Source organism: Heterodontus francisci, chromosome 13 (assembly GCF_036365525.1).
Source record: "Heterodontus francisci isolate sHetFra1 chromosome 13, sHetFra1.hap1, whole genome shotgun sequence".
In the NCBI taxonomy this organism is placed as follows: domain Eukaryota; kingdom Metazoa; phylum Chordata; class Chondrichthyes; order Heterodontiformes; family Heterodontidae; genus Heterodontus; species Heterodontus francisci.
The window spans coordinates 103,664,919-103,687,576 of NC_090383.1; the positions used below are offsets into that span (position 1 = coordinate 103,664,919).

Here is a 22,658-nt window from a genome sequence, read left to right on the forward strand (position 1 = left end):
TTTTATTCTGTGCAATGACTCTGGTTATGTTCAAGTAGCCTTTTAAGTTATTTTATGATGGCCTTTTTGTTTCTTTTCTTAGGTCTTGAACCTTTTAGAGTTGGACCGTACACTAACTTTGTCAACATTGGAGAACGTTGTAATGTGGCTGGATCTAGAAATTTTGCTAAACTTATTATGGCAGGTAATTATGAGGTAAAGTGCATTTTTATCTCTCATTACTGTTAGTGTTGAGTTTTTTTAAACACTTATTCAGTTTCTATAAATCCATAGTGCCTTAAAATCTGAGAAAAGTCAAGTGGTTGGACATCAACATCTTTATGCTAAGAGGAAGTAAGTGTAAATCCCACTTTGGGTTGATATATGGATTAATGTTATATCTGTACACCCCAGATAGTGTAGGAGGGAGAGCTTATTACATCTATTTACTTCTGGTGGTCCAGTGGACAACCTCCTGGAGCACATCTTGTACAACTTGGCTTTTGATGCTCACATACTGAAACCGATATTAGAATTAGGCTGCTGCTTCCATAACATTGTGCTACTAAAATTATATTACATCGAGCAAATATGGCAATGTGACTGCACCTGAAGTTTACAGTTTCTATGACCGTAATGTCTGAATCATCATCCTGATTAAGAGGAAAATAATATTTTTAAAACATGTAGTAAAATGTGTGGGACTTAGAAAACTTGCCACTTTTCACAGAACTATATCACCAGGTTATAAGAGACAGGATTTATAATCATCTTGAAAAGAATAAGTTCATTTGCGATAGTCAGCACGGTTTTGTGAAAGGTAGGTCGTGCCTCACAAACCTTATTGAGTTTTTCGAGAAGGTGACCAAACAGGTGGATGAGGGTAAAGCCGTGGATGTGGTGTATATGGATTTCAGTAAGGCGTTTGATAAGGTTCCCCACGGTAGGCTATTGCAGAAAATACGCAAGTATGGGGTTGAAGGTGATTTAGAGCTTTGGATCAGAAATTGGCTAGCTGAAAGAAGACAGAGGGTGGTGGTTGATGGCAAATGTTCATCCTGGAGTTTAGTTACTAGTGGTGTACCGCAAGGTTCTGTTTTGGGGCCACTGCTGTTTGTCATTTTTATAAACGACCTGGATGAGGGTGTAGAAGGGTGGGTTAGTAAATTTGCGGATGACACGAAGGTCGGTGGAGTTGTGGATAGTGTCGAAGGGTGTTGTAGGGTACAGAGGGACATAGATAGGCTGCAGAGCTGGGCTGAGAGATGGCAAATGGAGTTTAATGCGGAGAAGTGTGAGGTGATTCACTTTGGAAGGAGTAACAGCAATGCAGAGTACTGGGCTAATGGGAAGATTCTTGGTAGTGTAGATGAGCAGAGAGATCTTGGTATCCAGGTACATAAATCCCTGAAAGTTGCTACCCAGGTTAATAGGGCTGTTAAGAAGGCATATGGTGTGTTAGCCTTTATTAGTAGGGGGATCGAGTTTCAGAGCCACGGGGTCATGATGCAGCTGTACAAAACTCTGGTGAGGCCGCACCTGGAGTATTGCGTGCAGTTCTGGTCACCGCATTATAGGAAGGATGTCGAAGCTTTGGAAAGGGTGCAGAGGAGATTTACTAGGATGTTGCCTGGTATGGAAGGAAGGTCTTACGAGGAAAGGCTGAGGGACTTGGGGTTGTTTTCGTTAGAGAGAAGGAGGAGGAGAGGTGACTTAATAGAGACATACAAGATAATCAGAGGGTTAGATAGGGTGGATAGTGAGAGTCTTTTTCCTCGGATGAGGATGGCAAACACGAGGGGACATAGCTTTAAGTTGAGGGGTGAAAGATATAGGACAGATGTCAGAGGTAGTTTCTTTACGCAGAGAGTAGTAGGGGCGTGGAACGCCCTGCCTGCAACAGTAGTAGACTCGCCAACTTTAAGGGCATTTAAGTGGTCATTGGATAGACATATGGATGTAAATGGAATAGTGTAGGTCAGATGATCGGCGCAACATCGAGGGCCGAAGGGCCTGTACTGCGCTGTAATATTCTAATTCTAAAAAAAAAACATCATAGTTGATTGAAGGTTGACTGTGCATTGATGTTATTTTCTGTATGATATTAAAAATTAATTAATAGTTGTTTCACTGTCATTTGATCCTAATTGTAGGAAGCCTTGGACATAGCAAAGTCCCAAGTAAAAATGGGAGCCCAAATCCTGGACATCAACATGGATGATGGAATGTTAGATGGCAAGCGTGCTATGACCAGATTTTGTAACCTTGTAGCAACAGAACCAGATATTGCCAAGGTTAGTACATTAATTGCCTAAAGGCAATGTACACTGTAGAAATCTTTTATAGCAGGAGCACGGTGAAAGGAAGACACGTGGTTCACCAGAATCGTGTTAATAAATGTTAATAGACCATAGTGTTAAATTAAACAGTACTTGTATATTTTTCTGTTGAAGGTTCCATTGTGCATAGATTCTTCCAATTTCACTGTGATTGAAGCAGGATTGAGATGTTGCCAGGGCAAGTGCGTTGTGAATAGCATCAGCTTGAAGGAAGGTGAGGAAGACTTTCTGGAAAAGGCACGCATCATTAAACGCTTTGGCGCTGCTGTTGTAATAATGGCATTTGATGAGAAAGGGCAGGTAAGAAAGTTGGATTAAACAGCAACAGATGGCTATAATTTTCTTGCTGCATTTTCCAACAATCCTTACATCTAATGCAATGTTAATTTACATCGAATTGTTATTATCACTCAGTTTTCCTTTTATTTTCTACTGTATAAGAGGGCAGAAAGTTAATGAACCACTTCATGGCACAATCAATTTATCAATCCTATTTTATAGTTCCAAAAGGAGTCTGTTCATAATCCTATTTCTCATTGTCAGGAGATCAATGCAGGATTCAAGGAGTCAAAACGATTTGTGAGGAAGTTATGTTCTGTCTCCCAATGTCAGTGGAAAAAACTCAGTTGTGAGGATATGAAGTTATACTTGATAAGCTGATGACATCTAGTGGCAAAACTCTTTACTGCAGCAAACTGTGGCAGTGATTGGTTGCTCAGTTTTAGATACCAAGGTTAAATTTATTGGAAACAGTGTGCCACCAGAGGTTGAGATGGTCAGGGCAGGGAGTTTGCATACAGTGAGCAGTTTCTCAGAAGATCAAGTGTTTACTGCCCCCAATTTTCAGTCATCGCCTGCGTGCAAAGTTGGCGCAGGGTCTTGGAAAATTTAGTGCTGTGGATCTTTTTACTTTACAATGTCAGTCATTATTGAGCGTCTGGCTAACTGTAACTGAGCACATATCATTATCGCCAGAAATCCAAGTGTCACTCTTTGGGATTCTATATACTTTTGCTAAATCTTTTCATGTAAAGTGGCCCATCACATTGCAGTGAGGTGATTGTATATGTGAGGCAGCTATTGGTAATTTTGAACACTAAGTATGTCAGATGTGAATGCAAATTGGCATCTTGACGATGAAGCTGCCACGTTTTTTTTAAATAAAAAGAGTTGCAATTTCCAAAGTCATAACTTGGAGGCTACAGTGAGATCAAGTTTGGAAATTACAGTGTGACGGATGAATTATTGCAAGTTAATATATCTTAATGGAGTATTTACAGATTAAACAAAGTGAAATCATAGTACTGAGATTTGTGTTGTCTTGTTTAGGCAACTGAGACTGAAGCTAAAGTGGAAATATGTACCAGAGCCTATGACCTGCTTGTGAACAAAGTGAAATTTAACCCTAATGATATAATATTTGATCCAAATATACTGACAATTGGAACTGGAATGGAGGAGCATAGTCTGTATGCTGAGAACTTTATTAAAGCCACTTCAATTATAAAGGTAAGTGCATATATCAAAGCGCTTAAAAACTGTAGTGAAGAGCTGAAATCAGTCCGTAAGGAAATGGAGCTGCTGAATGGTTACTTACCTCTGTCTTTACAGCAGAAGAGGATGGAAATTTGATTTCTAGGAAAATCAGTATGTGAAACAGCACTCGCAAGCGTTTAAAGAGAACACACTGACACAAATGGGAATGCACGGATGTCACAGCAATATAAATACATCTTTCACTAAATGTTCTTCAGCAACATGTGTGTCCTTTTCACTGTGTGAATAATGTGTGCCATCAGGAGAGCCAACGTATGCAATGACATCATTGCCATGCCACCGTTACTCATGAGCGTCTCTACAGATGCAGTAACATGGACATTGGCTCAGTCAGCTGCTGTCTCTAATGGTTTACACAGGGATGCTGCAGAAGTGGATGGCGCACAACAGGTGAACGAGGGTGATGTGTGGCTTGCAGAGCTGATGTCGTTTCCTATGGAGCAGAGAGTCTTTGTCTGATAAGCCACTGCTGTACATCCCTAGCTCACTGCTAGCCATGCATGCAAAGCCTGGGTGCCATCTGCCCTCCCAAGCGCCTTTCCTGCTGTAGTTCCTCAGCGTCCTCATAATCTGAGGAGGAATCCTGTTGACGTGTCTCATGCCAGACCTACCTCCTATTGGGTGCATAGTTGTGCAGGGCACAGCGAGCAGCAAAGAAAGGAACTGGCCTTTTCAGCCCATAGTACAGGGCATCACCCTATCCATCCAGGCATTGGAAGCGCGTTTTCAGCATACCAATTGCCTGCTCAATGGTGGCTCTTGTAGCTCAGTGTATCCTCTGCATTGTATCCTCTGCAGCAGTGGTGGGGTCTCTCACTGGTATCAGGATCCATGTCTGAAAGGGATAGCCCTTGTCTCCAAGAAACCACCCCCCATCTCAGCCAGTTCAATGAACAGCAGTAGCAGCTGGGATTGGCACAGGGCCCGGGTGTTGTGGCAGCTGCCCAAGAAGTGGGCACAAATTTGCATGAAGCATGTCTGGTGATGGCATACAAGCTGCACCTAGATTGAGAAGATTCCTTTAATGGTAACGTCTGCAGGTGGTAGTCTGGTGGGAGGCCTGATGGCCACATGGGTGCAGTCTATGACCCCTAAAACCTTTGGTTATCCGGCAATGGTGCCGAAACCGATGGCCCTTTGGGCCTGGCTGTGAGTCCGTCCTGAAGCGGACATACTCAGTGGCCATACGGTGCAGGGCGTCGGTGACCTCCTTGATGCAGCAGTTCACTGCCGACTGTGTAGCCCCATAAAGGTTTCCGGTGGGCCCCTGAAATGCTGCATAGGCGTCACGCTTAAGAGCTGCTGCCATTATGAGGACCGCAGGGATAGGATGTCCACCAAAGCCCTTGGGCTGCAGGTCATCGTTGAGCAGCGCACAGAGACGTGTCACCACCCTCTCTACATGCGCAGTCGTCTCTGACACTGGTGCTCTGGCATCCGATGCTCTGCATGTAGATGCTCTGCGACCGTAATGCTGAGCTTCCCTTGGGGGCTGCTGCTCACGACCGGGGGCCTCTACGTGGACCGCATCTGCCTGTTGATTTTGCCTCCGGTGCATATGGATCCTCAGGAGAAGCGGATTACACAATCTAGGATGAGCCATACCCATTTTCATGTGATAAATAAAGTTGTATCCTTCATTTATTTGAAGGTTCCTAACAGGGCAGGGATTGGTGTTGACGGGTACATCAGATGCTTTCATGGATCAACTGCATTGCCCATCTTGGCCAACACTCAGAGTGGCACAGGATGACCACATAAAGATCCTACCAACTGCATCGATTGCCTCCACCATCCATATAACCTTAACACTCCTACCCTTTCTGGCACCCTCCCCACACACAAGGTGACGAGAGTGCCATTGCTCCTTCACACACTCAAACGCAGAGCTTACGCTGTTTACGGAGGGAGGGTACACAGTACCTCCCTTCATGCCTGCAGAGCTTTCCCTCCAGTAATCCCAGACCCCCTCCCACCTCCCTTTAAGAATGCAGAGCTGAGACCCCTGTAATTCCCCCCTTCCTTCCCCCTTCAAGTATGCAGAGTTCAGGCCCCCGTATATCTGGACTTGCCTTCACTGTCGAGTACTCCTGCTTCTGATGTCCCGTCTGCTTTTATGTTCGTGAACGGGTCGGCAGATAACGGCTGCCAGTTCAATGTAAAATGCCTAAGTGTGGAACAAGAGACAGCGGGATGTACAATCTGGAGAGGTAAGTCGCGTTTTACATATGGTAATATGCAGTGGGCCCTTCTTGACATCAGGGGTGGAGGCGGGCCTCTCCCGGCAGAATTTTTCAGACCCCCCCCCCCGCTGTAACCCACGGCGTGTGGGACTGATAAAATTCAACCCTTCACCTTTCACACTTGGTTGAAATCAAGTGAGTTTCCCAATGTTGTTGCCAATACTTAACTATTTCAATGTCTTGTCACAACGTTGGTTTTGCTCATGGACTTTGTGTATGTGTTTAGTCTGTGAGATGTACCCAGTAACCAATTTGATTAGTCTAATTATCCCATTTTAGCCTTAATTCCATTGTTTTCGCTTTGCCTTTTTGTCCCTTGTGGAGACCAGTGACCTGTGCATGCCATAATTTCCAATCTGTGAGCAAGCAACTTGCATTTATCCCAGACGTTACACTATCCATTCCATCATATCATCTTGCCTTCCTTGATCTATACTTTTAACTTTCCTCAAACAGCAACAGTCCAGTGTCATTCATTCTGAATCAAATAAGGGTTAAGTTAGTGTTCCTCTCGCAGGTCCCTGTGGTGGACTGGAAATGGGTGCTATTACCGCCTGTGATGCCTGTAGTGCGCCAATCGCGATTACGCGGTGGGCGGCCACTTTACATAACTAAGGCATGAGGCCCAACTTATTGCACGAGAGGGGCAGTTTCCAAGGCACTAACTGCACGCACCTGTGATATAGCCCAACAAACTATTTTACACAATATAATGCCCACACATGCAGAGTGACACCATACTATGCCCACTGGACCCTCTCACCTGAGACCAAGCCGACCCATGCAGAGTGCACGACACTGCATGCCAACAATAGCCTCCGCTCCCCTCTCTTTCCCTATCCACTACTCCCCATGACTGCTTTCCCGTTGCAGCAGTGCGGTTTCGCCTTTTTTTATTCATTTATGGGATGTGGGCATCGCTGGCTAGGCCAGCATTTATTGCCCATCCCTAATTGCCCTAGAGAAGGTCGTGGTGAGCTGTTGCAGTCCTTGTGGGGTAGGTACACCCACAGTGCTGTTAGGAAGGGAGTTCCATGATTTTGACCCAGTGACAGTGAAGGAACAACGATATAGTTCCAAGTCAGGATGGTGTCTGGCTTGGAGGGGAACTTGCAGGTGGTGGTGTTCCCATGCATCTGCTGCCCTTGTCCTTCTAGTTGGTAGAGGTCACGGGTTTGGAAGGTGCTGTCTAAGGAGCCTTGGTGCATTGCTGCAGTGCATCTTGTAGATGGTACACACTGCTGCCACTGTGCGTTGGTGATGGAGGGAGTGAATGTTTGTGAATGGGGTGCCAGTCAAGCGAGCTACTTTGTCCTGGATGACGTCGAGCTTTTTGAGTGTTGTTGGCGCTGCACCCATCCAGGCAAGTGGAGAGTATACTATCGCATTCCTGACGTGCCTTGTAGATGGTGGACAGGCTTTGGGGAGTCAGGAGGCGAGTTACTTGCCGCAGGATTCCTAGCCTCTGACCTGCTTTTGTAGCCATGGTATTTATATGACTACTCCAGTTCAGTTTCTGGTCATTGGTAACCCCAGGGTGTTGATGGTGTGAGATTCAGTAATGATAATGCCATTGAATGTCAAGGGGAGATGGTTAGATTCTCTCTTGTTTGAGATAGGCGTTGGCACTTGTGTGGCACGCATGTTACTTGCCACTTATCAGCCCAAGCCTGGATATTGTCCAGGTCTTGCTGCATTTCTACACAGACTGCTTCAGTATCTGAGGAGTCGTGAATGGTGCTGAACATTGTGCAATCATCGGTGAACATCCCCACATCTGACCTTAGGTTTGAAGGAAGGCCATTGATGAAGCAGCTGAAGATGGTTGGGCCAAGGACACTACCCCGAGGAACTTCTGCACTGATGTCCTGGAGCTGAGATGATTCACCTCCAACAACCACAACCATTTTCCTTTGTGCTAGGTATGACTCCAACCAATGGAGTGTTTCCCCCCACCCCCCCTCCCTCCGATTCCCATTGATTTCAGTTTTGCTGGGGCTCCTTGATGCCATACTCAGTCAAATGCTGCCTTGATGTCAAGGGCAGTCACTCTTACCTCACCTCTTGAGTTCAGCTCTTTGTCCATGTTTGAACCAAGGCTGTAATGGTGCCACCACCTTTCAACAGCCAGGGATCCGAAGGCACATGAGGGCAGTCTGTTGTCCACTTAATTCCAAGCTGCCCATTGAATCGCGACCAGTTGCATGCAAATGCATTACAACTATCTGCTCTACAATTTAAATTGCACTCCCTTTGTATCAGGGCAGTGATGCCGTCTTGGTGCTTTCCTGCTGCTGGCTAAATCTGGAACCGATGTCACATCAGATTTCCAGGCAGACGCGTCCAATGCAATTCTCTGGTCCCCCATGCCTCCATTCCCGCTCTAAACTGCCTTACTAAATTCAGCCCATAATATGCTGACAGTGTGTCTTCCTTTCATTATAAATGATCTCATCATTTCTCTTCACAGACTCTGTTGTTTGTTTTTTTTTACATTGACGTTTTGTCCTTTTTTGTTATAGGGAAAGTTACCTGGTGCTAGAATAAGTGGAGGTCTTTCTAATTTGTCCTTCTCATTTCGAGGAATGGAGGTAATCCGTGGAGCCATGCATGGCGTGTTCCTCTACCATGCTATTAAGGTAGAAAATTAATATTTTCAGATGATATCCTTTCAAGTACATCAATTCCATCAGTATAGATAGTTATTGCTGATATTACTTGCTTTAAATACAATTATTGGTTGGAGTTTGCCATTTTATTATCAGAACTGCAGTGACCGTTAAAAAATCTGAGATTAATGTATTGTGTAGAATAGTACCTGTTGTAGTTCTGTGTACTTGTTGACTTGTATTCCATTATAGCAATTTCTCACTCCACATCTGCTGTAACATTTGTAATAAATCTCCTCTCTTTAGGTAGGGATGGATATGGGAATCGTGAACGCAGGAAATCTGCCTGTTTATGATGACATAGACAAAGAACTTCTGGAGCTGTGTGAGAATTTGATCTGGAACAAAGATCCTGCGGCTACCGAGAAATTATTGCAATATGCGCAGGTAAGGACAGGGAACACAAATATTACTTATTTGATGAGATGATATATATCAAAACTGCTGGTTTGTGGAAAATAAACCATTGAATGATACTGACTGCCATGATAGTTCTTTATCTTTCAAGAATCGCTAATCTATGATGTGCATTTTGGTGCTGTATACTTTATAATAACAGCAGCTTCCTTTTATAGAATGTCTTTAACATTAAAAAAAATTCAAAGGCACTATCCAGAAACTTAATCAGACAAAAATTGGCACGTGGCCAAAGGAGATAAATGGACTGATTGAAAGTTTGGTTAAAGAGATGGGTTTTAAGGAATGTCTTAAAAGAGGAGGGAGAAGTGGAAAGGTATAGTGAGAGAATGTGAATTTAAGGCCGAGGCAGCTGAAGGCATGGCTATCAATGGTAGGGCACAGGGAGTGGGAGGATGTGCAAAAGGCCAGAATTGGAGGAACTCAGAGTTCTTGGAGGGTTTCAGGGCTGGTGGAGAATCCAGGGAGGGGTGAGGCCATTAAGGAAGTTAAACACTAGGATGAGAATTTGAAAGCAAAAGCACTGGGGAACAAGGAGTCAGTGTAGGTCAGCAAGTCAGGGGTGATAGGTGCATGGAGTTACCTGGAGTAGAGTGGTAGAAAAAAAATCCCAGCCCCATTTGATTCATGTCTCTCTTAAGGCCCCGGAAAAGAGCGAAGCTGGCTGTTCAGCCAACAGCATTCTGGGATATTGCAGAACAGCATGGTTCAGGCATCAGAGTATGGAGCGTATCATAGAGAATTGATTTAGTTGCAATCTTCCATTGGCCGATATGTCAATTTTGATTAACTTAACCCCAAAGTAACCCTGGTTACAAAATAGCAGGTTAAAATTTCAATGATTCTAACAGTGATTATACCAATAACAGATGAGTTGTAAAGATTTACATATTTTGGGTTGAATATAATTAGGTTTGAAACAAATTAAATTTCCTTTGAAGTTTGTTTACTGAGTGAAATCATTGTACATTATTAATTTTTTGTATTAAAAATGTGATATAATGTGAAAACCAGAGTTTCTAAAATTCTACTTGACTTTCTCACATTACTAAAATATCCAGTAAACTCCGTTAACGCTCTACATTGCAAGCAACTACGCGATTGTAGGGTAACTAGGGATGGGCAATAAATGTTGGCCTAGTCAGCGATGTCAGCATCCCATAAACAAATAAAAAAAAATTAAATAGCTTCCTCAAGGAGAGTCAATAGCTACAATGCTGTTTTGTAATATCCAACACTAGTGCTGATCAGTGTTGTGTTTTACCACTTTGCCTCTTGCGAGATTCAATCTAGGACATTTCTAGCCTTTCTGAATTTGTGGGAGTTGCATCCTCGTTCCTGCATTAGATAGATGTAGTTTTACCTGGTAAAACATGGACTGCAATCTTAAACGTATCCTGATTTACTGTGTCTTTACAATCTGCTGTGGCTTGTTGTTTTCAGAATCATGCCAAAGGTGGGAAGAAAGTGATACATACTGATGAATGGAGGAATAATACAGTTGAGGAACGACTTGTATATGCCCTGATTAAGGTAAATGCTTGAATGTGCTTCGGATTGTGGCTCGCTGGCCTTTATTAAGTGAGAAGAGCTTTGGGATGTCCACTGGCTGCAAAACGTATAAATACAAGTTTTTTTTTCTCTTTCTGTCTCCCTTTCCCTCCTCCCTCACTGTTATTGTGCCTTTTCTGTTTGTCTTTGCTACATGAGTTCAAATCCTGTCACTGTTCTGCAGGGCATAGAAAAATATGTAGTAGAAGATACAGCAGAAGCAAGAGCCAATCAGAAGAAGTACCCCAGGCCTTTGCATATAATCGAAGGACCTCTGATGAATGGAATGAAAGTTGTGGGGGAATTATTTGGAACAGGAAAGATGTTTCTTCCACAGGTAAGACTGGAATAAGCTACATCATTATGCAAAGAGCCAAGATATATTTGCAGTGCTATATGACTTGTACTTCTATTTTAATATTGAATCTTGGGATGCTAGTAGATAAAGGCCTGCTACACGACCCGAGCCCGACGGGACCCAACGACATGTGTCTGGTCCGGGTTGGGTCAGGTTGCACTTCTGGGTCCGGCATTCCGGGCCGGGTCGGACACGCTCGGTCACAGGTAAGTGGCTTCAATGTTACTTTAATTTTTGAACTAGAAAGTTGGTTTTGTGAAAGTTATTTTAAGCTTGTGCAGATCAGCAAGAAAGTGAAAAACGGAAGGTAAGTTAACTGATGGTCGGGTCAGGCGCGGGAAAAAATGGAAGGACTCTGGTCGGGCTCGGGTCGAATGTGGTTCTGTAGGGCTCAGGTTGGGTTTTGTTTTTGCAGACCCAAGCAGGCCTTTATAGTAGGAGTGCTGCACTTTGCCTCAGCATCTCTGGGTTAGGGAAGGAAGCAATCAACCAAGGTTTCCACTCCTATTCACTATTCAGTGAGTCCTACTTGGAAATGTGAGTGGGTGGAGGACAAGATCAAGCTTATTTATAACTCTCACATGAAGAACAATGATTACGCCAAGGTATCAAAGGATGCCCATGCCCGTTTAAACCACACCCAGCAGATGTCACTGCCTTGGAGGGAACGATGTGAAAATTAGCAAAAACGAAACCATGATCTTGCATCTTGTACAGAGGTGAATTTTGAACAGTTATTTGTTAGTTTCTTTAGATACAATGTTCGTCTGCAATTGTAAACATTTTCCTAAATAGTTCCTTCCTTTGTCTTGTCTTTTTTTTTAAGTAGTTGAGTCAAAATTCTTGAGCAGGAGTCTCCAAATCTCAAAGTCCAGCTAAAATTGATTGCTAAACAAACTTGTGGCATAATACAGAGCAAATTTCAACTAGAAAGATTTGAACATTGTGAAATATCCAACTTAAGGCATTGTGCACATTTTTTTGAAGATTTGTAAATCGAACCTGTTTTATGTCATCAGGTTGTTAAATCTGCTCGTGTAATGAAGAAAGCTGTTGGTTACCTTATCCCCTTCATGGAGAAAGAGAGAGAGGAAAGGTTGGCACAGTCAGGCCATTCAGAAGAAATAGTAAGTTACATTATCTATATCTGGGATTTGGGGCTTTTATGGCTTCCTTCTTTAAATATCTTGCAATTAAATTTGAGTTGTACTGATTTTATTTTCTTCAACACTTCTTAAAAGCAAAATACTGCGGATGCTAGAAATCTGAAATAAAAACAGAAAATGCTGGAAGTAGTCACTAAGTCAGGCAACATTTATGGTGAGAGAAACTGAGTTAAGGGGCTGAATTTTACCAGCCATCTGGAAACAGGCTCGGAGGCTGGAGGCCTCGTAAAATCGCTGAAGGCAGCCCGATATCATCTCGCCGCCATGGGATATTCTCAACGATGGAACCATCATTGGCATGGCCACCCGTCCACCTACCTGATTAGTCAGCCAATTGACAGGCATTTTACTGGTGTCAGGACAGCCCATGCTAGCTTGGGAGACCGCCAGCAGGTTCCTACTGGGAGATCTTCATTAATGGCTGATTCAAGGCCCACGCAGGGGCCTCCCTGCAGCTCCAACACTACTGCTGGAGGGTTCAACCCTCCGATCGCCAGGGCCTGCCTGCAGAGCCCAGGCGCAGTATAAAAAAAAACTTGCCCGGCCTTTGAGGACACCTCAACATGGAGGTGCCCTCTTCGTCTCCCTGCAGCTTCGGCAGCGGCCACTTCTATCGATGGCGCTGCCAAGCTGCCGGCCCTCTGATTGGGCTAGTAGTTCTGAGAGGTGGACGCCAGTTCAGTGGCCTCTTAATTGGCCGAGCTGACCAGTGACCATCTGCACAGGCTTGGGACTTGTTTTCGGTCCTGGCGGTGGGACTACTTAGGTTTTGGTAAGATTCCAGCCAGGGTTTCAGGTTGAATACCAAACGTAAAACATTAGGCAGGATTATCCCGCTGGCGTTGAAACCCGGGAAAATTCAGCTTGTTAACTATTTCTCTCTGTGCATTTCCAGCATTTTCTGTTTATACCTCCTTTCTTTAAAATGCTAATGAGTTCTGTCATCATTCTCTGGTTAAGGCAGGAGGCTGGTAATGCGATCAAGCTCCTGGTAAGGATGCTCTGGCAGTGGGGGAAGAGTGCAAGTCATCTCATTCTGTAAATTCATTGAATGGTGCAGCACAGAAGGAGACCATTCAGCCCATCGAGTCTGCACCGTCTCTTTTGAAGAACAGCCCTGTTAATCCCACTCCCTGGCTCTTGCCCCATATCCCTCCAGTTTTGTTTCCATCAAGTGTTTGTCCAATTCCCTTTTGAAGTTGCTGTTGAATCTGTTTCCACACCCTATTAGGCAATGCATTCCAATTCGTAACCCCTCATTTTCTTGCCCCTAATTAGTACCCATATCGCGTTCATAAATGAACTTCAAAATAATTAATTGTATGAAGCACTTTATGATGTTTGCGATGTGAAAAGCTGTTGTATAAAAGCAAGTCAATTTTTCTTTTCATCTTGACTCTTGTCTGACTGAGATAGGAGACTCCCTGGGTGGGATTTTGGATTGTTGGAGAGGGCAAATTTGGGGGCGGGCAGTCTCTTAAAGTCACCCCCAGGTTGGCGTGCTGGTTTCCCAATGTGAGACCAGCACGCTGAGATTTCAGAATGCGCCAACAGGACCTGGAAGAGGCAACCCACATGAACTACTTAAATGGCCACTTAAGGGTATTAACAAGCTTGTTGTCAGCTCATTCATGGGATAGATTTGGATTTTCTTTTCATGGGTCGGGTTTGACGCACCATCAGAACCACAACATGAAGGAGGAGGCGTTGACATCGCAGGGAGCGATCTGCAACGGCGGGACAGAGACGAAAGGCAGCATTGAGGAGAGAAGACGTTGAGGTGGCCCTCAGTGTTGGCAGCAAAAATGATGCAGAGTTGTTAGCAATAGCAAATTGCCAAGGTACACTGGAGTGATAGGTTTCAATAGAGACCGAAATTAAAACAAAACATTCTGGCACCACCCTGGCAAGTCTACTGCCACCAGAAAATAGAAAGGACAGGCTAACATTTAAAGTGCATACTTTTTTTATGGACATCCTTCCTCATCTCTCCTTCCTTGGCTTAGTGTTTATTTGACCTCACCTCTCTTTAGGAGATTTCTGTACATTAAAGGTGTTATGTAAATGAAAGCTTTTGTTACTCTTAGAACTGACTAGATCTTCACCCGAGATGTTAATCTGTCTTTTCCCTTTGGGGAAGTTTATGGACCTGCTGCCTATTTGTAGCATGGGGGTCCACTCTGCCCACTGCTCAGGTTGTGCTTCCATTCTGTGGACGAATGGCAACCTCAGCAATGGCTGCCGCTTGCTCTTCAAATCGGGCTGGCTTCTGGCTTGGTCCTGCCTCCTTCCAGCATCTGCCGCTGCTAATTGGGAGGAAAACACAACTCCTGGCCAATTAACTAAATTGTAATGCATGTGCTTTTCCACGTCAGTGCGGTGTTGGGACCTGGAAGTCATCACTACATCGGGATTCAGACCCAGGAATTGAAATCCTGCCCCCGTGTGGGGAGTCACAGTTACAGGACTGTGTCTTACTGCTTTTCTTTTGTATTGTTAGCTTTATAAGCCTGTAAAATTGACCAGGCCCAGTTTACTAACGAGTTCAGTTTATATGTAACATAATATTTTTTGTGAGGCCATAGGCTCAGTAGATTATTAAATCATTTGGCTTTTGTCTTTCTTTATCTTCAGACTGTAGGCGCGAGGGCCTGAATGACCTCCTCCTGTTCCTATGTTCATACATTTCCAATCCAAATTAGAGGCTAATTACTGTTCCTGAGGGAAGATTGGATCAGAGAAAGAATCAGAGAAGAAAAGCTAGAATGAGAAAAACAGAAAAGGACACTTGGAGAATCAAAGATCGGACAAAAAGAGTGTGAAATCTCTCTCTCAAATATAGATAATCACTAATAAATCTAATAAGGAACTCAGGAGAAACTACTTTACCCAGACAATGGTTAGAATGTGGAGATTGCTACCACGTGAAGTGTTAGAGTGTCTAACATTGCACTTAAAGGGAGGCTAGATAACCACATGAGGGAGAAAGGGATAGAAGGTTATGCTGAAAGGATGAGATGAAGTAAAGTGGAGGGAGGCTTATGTGGAGCATAAACGCTGGGCCAGACCAGTTGAGCAGAATGGCCTGCTTCTGTGCTGTAAATTCAATGCAATAGAGTTTTTGTAAACCAAATAAAGCAATCTTAAGAATACTGTCCTCTGATTTGAATGTGGGCGATCAAAAGGTTGTATTATTTTTCAGAGCCCATACCGAGGTACTATCGTGTTAGCCACTGTCAAGGGAGATGTTCATGACATTGGCAAGAATATTGTTGGTGTGGTTCTGGGCTGCAACAACTTCAGGTAAACTTACTACACCTCATCTTGTCTCCTTCTGCTTGTTAGTTCTGTTTTTGGTTCTTACAAAGTTGTCATTCTTTTTCAGATTAAGATTGTTTCATGTGTTTTTAAATAATCTGACATTGCTATTTTGCAAAATACATGCTACAATTTCTTATCGCAGTTTTAAAGGATGTGTTGACAACTTCTTCCGAAAAGAAGATCTAACAGAATTGCCACAAATTTGCAGCATAGACTTTACAGCTGCTGACCAATTTATGACACCAAAAATATTGTCTGTATAAAATGTTTACTTTCTAGAGAAATGTGCATCAATTGGAGCAGAATTTTATTCGCATTGTGCATCGGTTTGGAACTGAAAGGAATTAGGCGGGAGGGCAGAAAGTAGTTGTCCAACTGAATGTACCTTTGTGGGCTATAAACAGGAGTAGCATGCTACTGAATTAATTATTACCTGTTAGTTATTTTTCATTGGAAATTGCATAGGCTGCTCAGTGACCAGTCCTGTTCCTCAATACTGCACTATCAGACCCAATACTTCAAACAAAAGCTATCAGTCAAATTTGTTTACAGGATTTTTAATTGCATGGAAGCATAAATACCTAAATATTGGTAGTGGAAATATTTATAAAACAATAAAAATTGAATCAATTTCCAAAAGTTCTAAACAATCTTTAAAGTATATTCCAATGATCAAAACAGCCGAGTAAATGGCAAAATTTGTTGAGGATACTGACTTTGGAAATCTTCTGTTGTTATTGAACCTAATATTGGGGATTAGAAATTCAGTGAACACTGTATGGATTGTTTTGCCCACTGAAGATGTGACCTTTTTTTATTCTTTCACGTTATGTGGGTGTTGCTGGCAAGGCCAGAATTTGTTGTCCATCCCAAATTGCCCTTGACAACTGAGTGACTTGCTAGTCCATTTCAGAGGGCAGTTAAGAGTCAACCACATTGCTATGGGTCTGGAGTCACATGTAGGCCAGACCAGGTAAGGACAGCAGATTTCCTTCCCTATGACAATCAACGATAGTTTCATCGCACCATTACTGAGATTAGCTTTCAATTCCAGATTTTTATTAATGAATTGAATTTAAATTCCACCAGCTGCCATGGTAGTATTTGAACCTATGTTCCTGGGGCATTAGTCTGGGCCTTTGGATTACTAGTTCAGTGACACTACCACAGTAGTGTGTCCTGTTAGGATTAACCAGACTAATGAAAGTATATATTCTCAATCTCCAAAGCTGCACTTTGATTCTCCAGCTCGCTGAATCCCTGATAAATACTTCAAAAATACTTTTTTTATTCTCATTTCAGAGTGATTGATATGGGAGTTATGACTCCATGTGATAAGATACTGCGAGCAGCTATTGAGAATAAAGCAGGTAAATACACACAGAATTTTGTTTTTTAAATTCTCCATGCTGCATTCTTTCCTGTCTTTCTCCACTTTGTGCACATCATTGCAGTGGGCAAGAAGGCATGTGCCTGATCTTGAGCTTTGGCCAAGGACATTCAACAGCTAACTACTGGAAGGTGTGGAGGAACCAATTAGGATTTTATTCATATAAATTTAGATTTTTTTTTAGCGTACATCCCTTTTATATAAACTCCTCACCACCTCTGTGGCCCTCCCAAGATTGGAAACTGGTTACCAAGCAGTATTGTGGGAAAAGATTTGGCATTCTAGTGCATTTGGAAGCAGATTATTTTCTCTTCTGCCTTCTTTCACCGCATGCCTCCAGGTCACAATGGTGAGCAGCTATTCTGCCCCCAGGCCTCACCTCTGCCAGTGCCCTCTTAGCCTGCCGCTAGGAAATGCACAAAAGTGACTTCAGAAATACTTTACTTTTCTCTCTATTCCTGATCTCTACCTGATAGTTTTGCACAGCTCTATCTGAGATTGCGAGTTCAGATCCACAGGTTTAGACCCCACCACTGGGTAGTACATCTAACCAAGTGTTAATTTAGTTGAAAAACCAGATTCATGAATGTGTACAGCTTTATATTTTCTCTTTAATTTTAATGACAGATATTATTGGACTGTCTGGTCTTATCACACCATCTTTGGATGAAATGATATATGTTGCCAAGGAAATGGAACGATTAGGTATGAAAATGCCTTTACTGATCGGCGGAGCAACAACCTCAAAGTAAGTAACTAGTTAGAATAGAGATCTAAGGTCTTTATTTTCAAGTGCTTTTGACTCTTGTCCCTCATTATTAAGCCAATGTCAGTGTTTTCTCTAACCACTTCCTTCAGCGCCTATTACTTTCTCCTTTGCCAGAATTTTCAATCCAAACTTAACAAATTTTGTATAATTACTGTAAAGTATATTATTTAATTCTGCATGTATGACAATTATTATTGTCTTTAAAACTGGTGTATAGGAGGTAGGAAGAAATGATTAGATACAGGACGCTAGCCTCCTTATCAGTGAAGTTAATTAGTAAAGGCTCAAACCATCCAATTTATGCACAAACTTTCTGTACAAGTTATACTACTCTAAATCGCTCACTGATACAGACTTGTATGTAGGTTTTAACAAAATTTTTAATAAAACACTATGTTTTGGGTTTCTTTTTGCTTATTTGGCTCCATATATTTGTTTGAAACACCTGTGATAGCCATACATTCTTTTGTGATTTTGGTAAAATACTAAAGATGCTCAGTAATTACTAGATAAAACGACCTTTGAGAGAGACCCATAGAGCAACTAGAACCTAGTGACACCTTGAATGACCACAACTGCAGGTGAAAGACTTTATAAAAAGTGATATAAATAAAAGGAAAAAATTGCAAACGGCAGAACTCTGAAACCATTCTTATTCAGAAACTGATTCTGATGATGGTTTATGCCTCGAATGTTACCATCTACTTTGTATTTGCAACTTAAAAGAAGTGGCTAATGAGATAGTTGATGCTTTGGTTTTAATTTTCCAGAGTTCCCAAGATTCTGGGAAGGTTCCAGTAGATTGGAAAATAGCCAGTGTAACTCCTTTATTCAAAAAGGGAGGGAGACAGAAAGCGGGAAACAGCAGTCCAGTTAGCTTAACATCTGTCAAAACGAAAATGTTACAAGCTATTACTAAAGACTTTATAGCAGGGCACTTAGAAAAAATCAAGGTAATCAGGCAGAGTCAACATGGTTTTGTGAAAGGGAAATCATGTTTAAACAATTTATTGGAGCTCTTTGAAGAAGTAACATGTGCTGTGGAATAAAGGGGAACTGGTGGAGGTGCTGTAGATTTCCAGAAGGCATTTGATAAGGTGCCACATCAAAGATTATTGTGGAAAATAAAAGTTCATGGTGTAGGGGGTGGCATATTGGCATGGATTGAAGATTGGCTAGCTAACAGGAAACAGAGAGTAGGCATAAATGGGTCATTTTCTGGTCGGCAAGATGTAACGAGTGGTGTGCCACAGGGATCAGTGTTGGGACCTCAACTTTTGACAATTTATAGAAATGACTTGGATAAAGGGACCGAAGGTATGGTTGTTAAATTTGCTGATGATACAAACATAGGTAGGAAAGTAAGTTGTGAAGAGGACATAAGGAGGCTAAAAGGGATATAGATAGATTAAGTGAGTGGGCAAAAATCTGGCAAATGGAGTATAACATGGGAAAATGTGAAATTGTCTTTTGGCAGGAAGAATAAAAAAGCATATTATCTAAATGGTGAGAGATTGCAGAGCTCTGAGATGCAGAGGGATCTGAGTGTCCAAGTTCATGAATTGCAAAAGGTTAATATGCAGGTACAGCAAGTAATTAGCAAAGCTAATAGAAAGTTCTCATTTATTGCTCGGGGAATTTAATACAAAAGTAGGGATTTATGCTTCAGTTATACAGGGCATTGGTGAGACCACATCTGGATTACTATATTGGTCTCTTTATTTAAGGAAGGATGTGAATGAGTTGGAAGCAGTTCAGAGAAGCTTTACTAGAAGAATACCTGGAAGGCAGGGTTATCTTATGAGGAAAGGTTGGACAGGCTAGGCTTGTATCTGCTGGAATTCTGAAGAGTAAGAGGTGACTTGATTGAAACATACAAGATTCTGAGGGGTCTTGACAGGGCGGATGTGGAAAGGATGTTTCCTCTTGTGGGAAAATCTAGAACTAGTATTTAAAAATAAGGGGTCACTCTTTAAGACAGAGATGAGGGGAATTTTTGCTCTCAGAGCGTTGAGAGTCTTTGGAATTCTCTTCCTCAAAAGGCGATGGAAGTAGAGTCTTTGAATATTTTTAAGGCAGTGGTAGATGGAATCTTGATAAGCAAGGGGGTGAAAGGTTATTGGGGTAGGTGGCAATGTGGAGTTGAGGTTACAATCAGATTAGCCATGATCTTGTTGAATGCTGAAGCAGACTCGAGGGACCGAGTTGCCTACTCCTGCTCCTAATTTATACGTTCGTATGTAGTTAATAACCCCGATATTTATGGGGATATGAAAAAGTTGGGTGGGAGGCTGAAAAACCTAGTAAGATCGGGGCGGGAGAGGTCCTGCAGAACGTAAGACCAACGCTTCTCCTGTGTGGGGCAGGGTTAATATTGAGCCCAATATGTCTGCATGTAGTTGCAAACATTGGCCATCAGGTGCTGTTGTGGAGCAACCCAAGTTTCTGAGTCTCCAATAGCATTAGCCACATTTGTAAAGCACAGGTAAGCTTAAAAAAAAAGTAAGCAGGAAATTTTAAATATAAATTTAAATAATGTTTTAAAGATTTTGCATATACAGATTGCCTGAACCCTCCCTTTTGGACCATCAGCCTGCAAAATCTGCATGACTCCTTGGGTTATTTATTCTCCCAGGCCTATGACTCGCTCTGAGCTTCCAGACGCAAGAAAGTTTGAAGTACCTAGCCTTACCCCACCCCACAAGGTGGAATTCCCATCAATTCTGCTAGCTGTTCTTCCCATTCAGCTTTCCTGTCACTTCCCCTTTCCCACGTATGGCATTTGTGGTACTTTGGATATTGCAGCAATTCTCTGATCCTAAAGGGCACTCATTTGTTACCTGATGATACTGCTTAATCTTAACTAGTCTTGACTGTAACTTTACATCACTGCCTGAATGCCACAAGTTGGCAGAAATCAGGTAAACAACTACAATTGTTGCCTAGCCATTGTATTTAGATGGATCTGAGAAGGGAAATATCAAATACTGAGTGTACATGCAAACATTTGGGATCTAAAGTCAGTCTTACTTGACACAAGAGGGTTTTTTTATATACATAAAGAAATCAAATCACAAATTAAATACATTGAAACATTTGGTGTGCTGCTTTATACCTATGCAAATCATATGAAAATACATTTTTTAAATGTTTTATTTATATATGCTAACAATATATGCACCCCATCTGACTTCTTACCAATGGCAAATTATGATAGAAATCTTAAAATAAAGAAAATTAATACACCAAAGATTTCAGTTTACAACAGATGTGGTTTGCACTTGAATCAAATTATAATTCATTTATAAACGATAGTGCAGAATAGTTCAGAATATTTTCAAGAGCAGAAAAACTGCTTTGTGATTTTCCTATTTTGTTTTGAATCGGTGTTAAAGTTCCCATGACTTAGCATTTCTATCCCTCATTTTCACAGGAACATGTCTCTCCTGCACGCTAATCAACCTCTCTTTAAAAGCCTCTCACATATCAAATGTGGATTTACCTTCAAACAGCTGCTCCCAATCTACATTCCCCAGCTCCTGCCGAATTTTGGTATAGTTGGCCTTCCCCCAATTTAGCACTCTTCCTTTAGGACCACTCTCGTCTCGTCAGCCATAGGTAGGATTTTTTTTTTTAGTTTTAGAGATACAGCACTGAAACAGGCCCTTCGGCCCACCGAATCTGTGCCGATCATCAACCACCCATTTATACTAATCCTACACTAATCCCATATTCCTACTACATCCCCAACTGTCCCTATATTTCCCTACCACCTACCTATACAAGGGGCCATTTATAATGGCCAATTTACCTACCAACCTGCAAGTCTTTTGGCTGTGGGAGGAAACCGGAGCACCCGGAGAAAACCCACGCAGACACAGGGAGAACTTGCAAACTCCAGACAGGCAGTACCCAGAATTGAACCCGGGTCGCTGGAGCTGTGAGGCTGCGGTGCTAACCACTGCGCCACTGTGCCGCCCCAAATTACATCAAATGAAAGAAAGTCAGACTGCAGGAATACCCTGCATATTATGGTCACCAGACATAAATGTACATTTAAAGAAACTTGCTCAATATAAAGATAGTTCCAGCATCGAGCTATAAGCCCTGAAAAGAATGTTATTCTCAGCCTATGTCTTAGCTGCGCTACCACTTTCCCCTATGGGCTAAAAGGGGTCATGAAATATCTTTAGCAAACAGGGTGAAGGAAAATCCCAAAGCCTTTTATTCATATATAAGGAGCAAGAGGGTAACTAGAGAAAGGATTGGCCCACTCAAGGACAAAGGAGGAAAGTTATGCGTGGAGTCAGAGAAAATGGGTGAGATTCTAAACGAGTATTTTGCATCGGTATTCACCGAGGAGAGGGACATGACGGATGTTGAGGTTAGGGATAGATGTTTGATTACTCTAGGTCAAGTCGGCATAAGGAGGGAGGAAGTGTTGGGTATTCTAAAAGGCATTAAGGTGGACAAGTCCCCAGGTCCGGATGGGATCTATCCCAGGTTACTGAGGGAAGCGAGAGAGGAAATAGCTGGGGCCTTAACAGATATCTTTGCAGCATCCTTAAACACGGGTGAGGTCCCGGAGGACTGGAGAATTGCTAATGTTGTCCCCTTGTTTAAGAAGGGTAGCAGGGATAATCCAGGTAATTGTAGACCGGTGAGCCTGACGTCAGTGGTCGGGAAGCTGCTGGAGAAGATACTGAGGGATAGGATCTATTCCCATTTGAAAGAAAATGGGCTTATCAGTGATAGACAACATGGTTTTGTGCAGGGAAGGTCATGTCTTACCAACTTAATAGAATTCTTTGAGGAAGTGACAAAGTTGATTGATGAGGGAAGGGCTGTAGCTGTCATATACATGGACTTCAGTAAGGCGTTTGATAAGGTTCCCCATGG

At 42.5% G+C, this 22,658-nt stretch overlaps 1 protein-coding gene across 4 annotated transcripts in view; it reads left to right on the plus strand.

Annotated features, from left to right (window-relative positions):
- mtr (5-methyltetrahydrofolate-homocysteine methyltransferase) overlaps window positions 1-22,658 on the plus strand; it is an 81,310-nt gene that overhangs the window by 32,824 nt on the left and 25,828 nt on the right. For 3 of the 4 annotated variants that reach the window (XM_068045299.1, XM_068045300.1, XM_068045301.1), the window contains 12 exons: window positions 83-195; window positions 2,133-2,273; window positions 2,433-2,618; window positions 3,648-3,827; window positions 8,641-8,757; window positions 9,034-9,174; window positions 10,648-10,737; window positions 10,940-11,092; window positions 12,133-12,240; window positions 15,482-15,582; window positions 16,903-16,970; window positions 17,618-17,738. In XM_068045299.1, the coding sequence (XP_067901400.1) occupies window positions 83-195; window positions 2,133-2,273; window positions 2,433-2,618; window positions 3,648-3,827; window positions 8,641-8,757; window positions 9,034-9,174; window positions 10,648-10,737; window positions 10,940-11,092; window positions 12,133-12,240; window positions 15,482-15,582; window positions 16,903-16,970; window positions 17,618-17,738 (1,519 nt within the window). The remainder of the gene's footprint in view (window positions 1-82; window positions 196-2,132; window positions 2,274-2,432; window positions 2,619-3,647; window positions 3,828-8,640; window positions 8,758-9,033; window positions 9,175-10,647; window positions 10,738-10,939; window positions 11,093-12,132; window positions 12,241-15,481; window positions 15,583-16,902; window positions 16,971-17,617; window positions 17,739-22,658) is intronic. The other variant, XM_068045302.1, reaches the window with a different exon arrangement.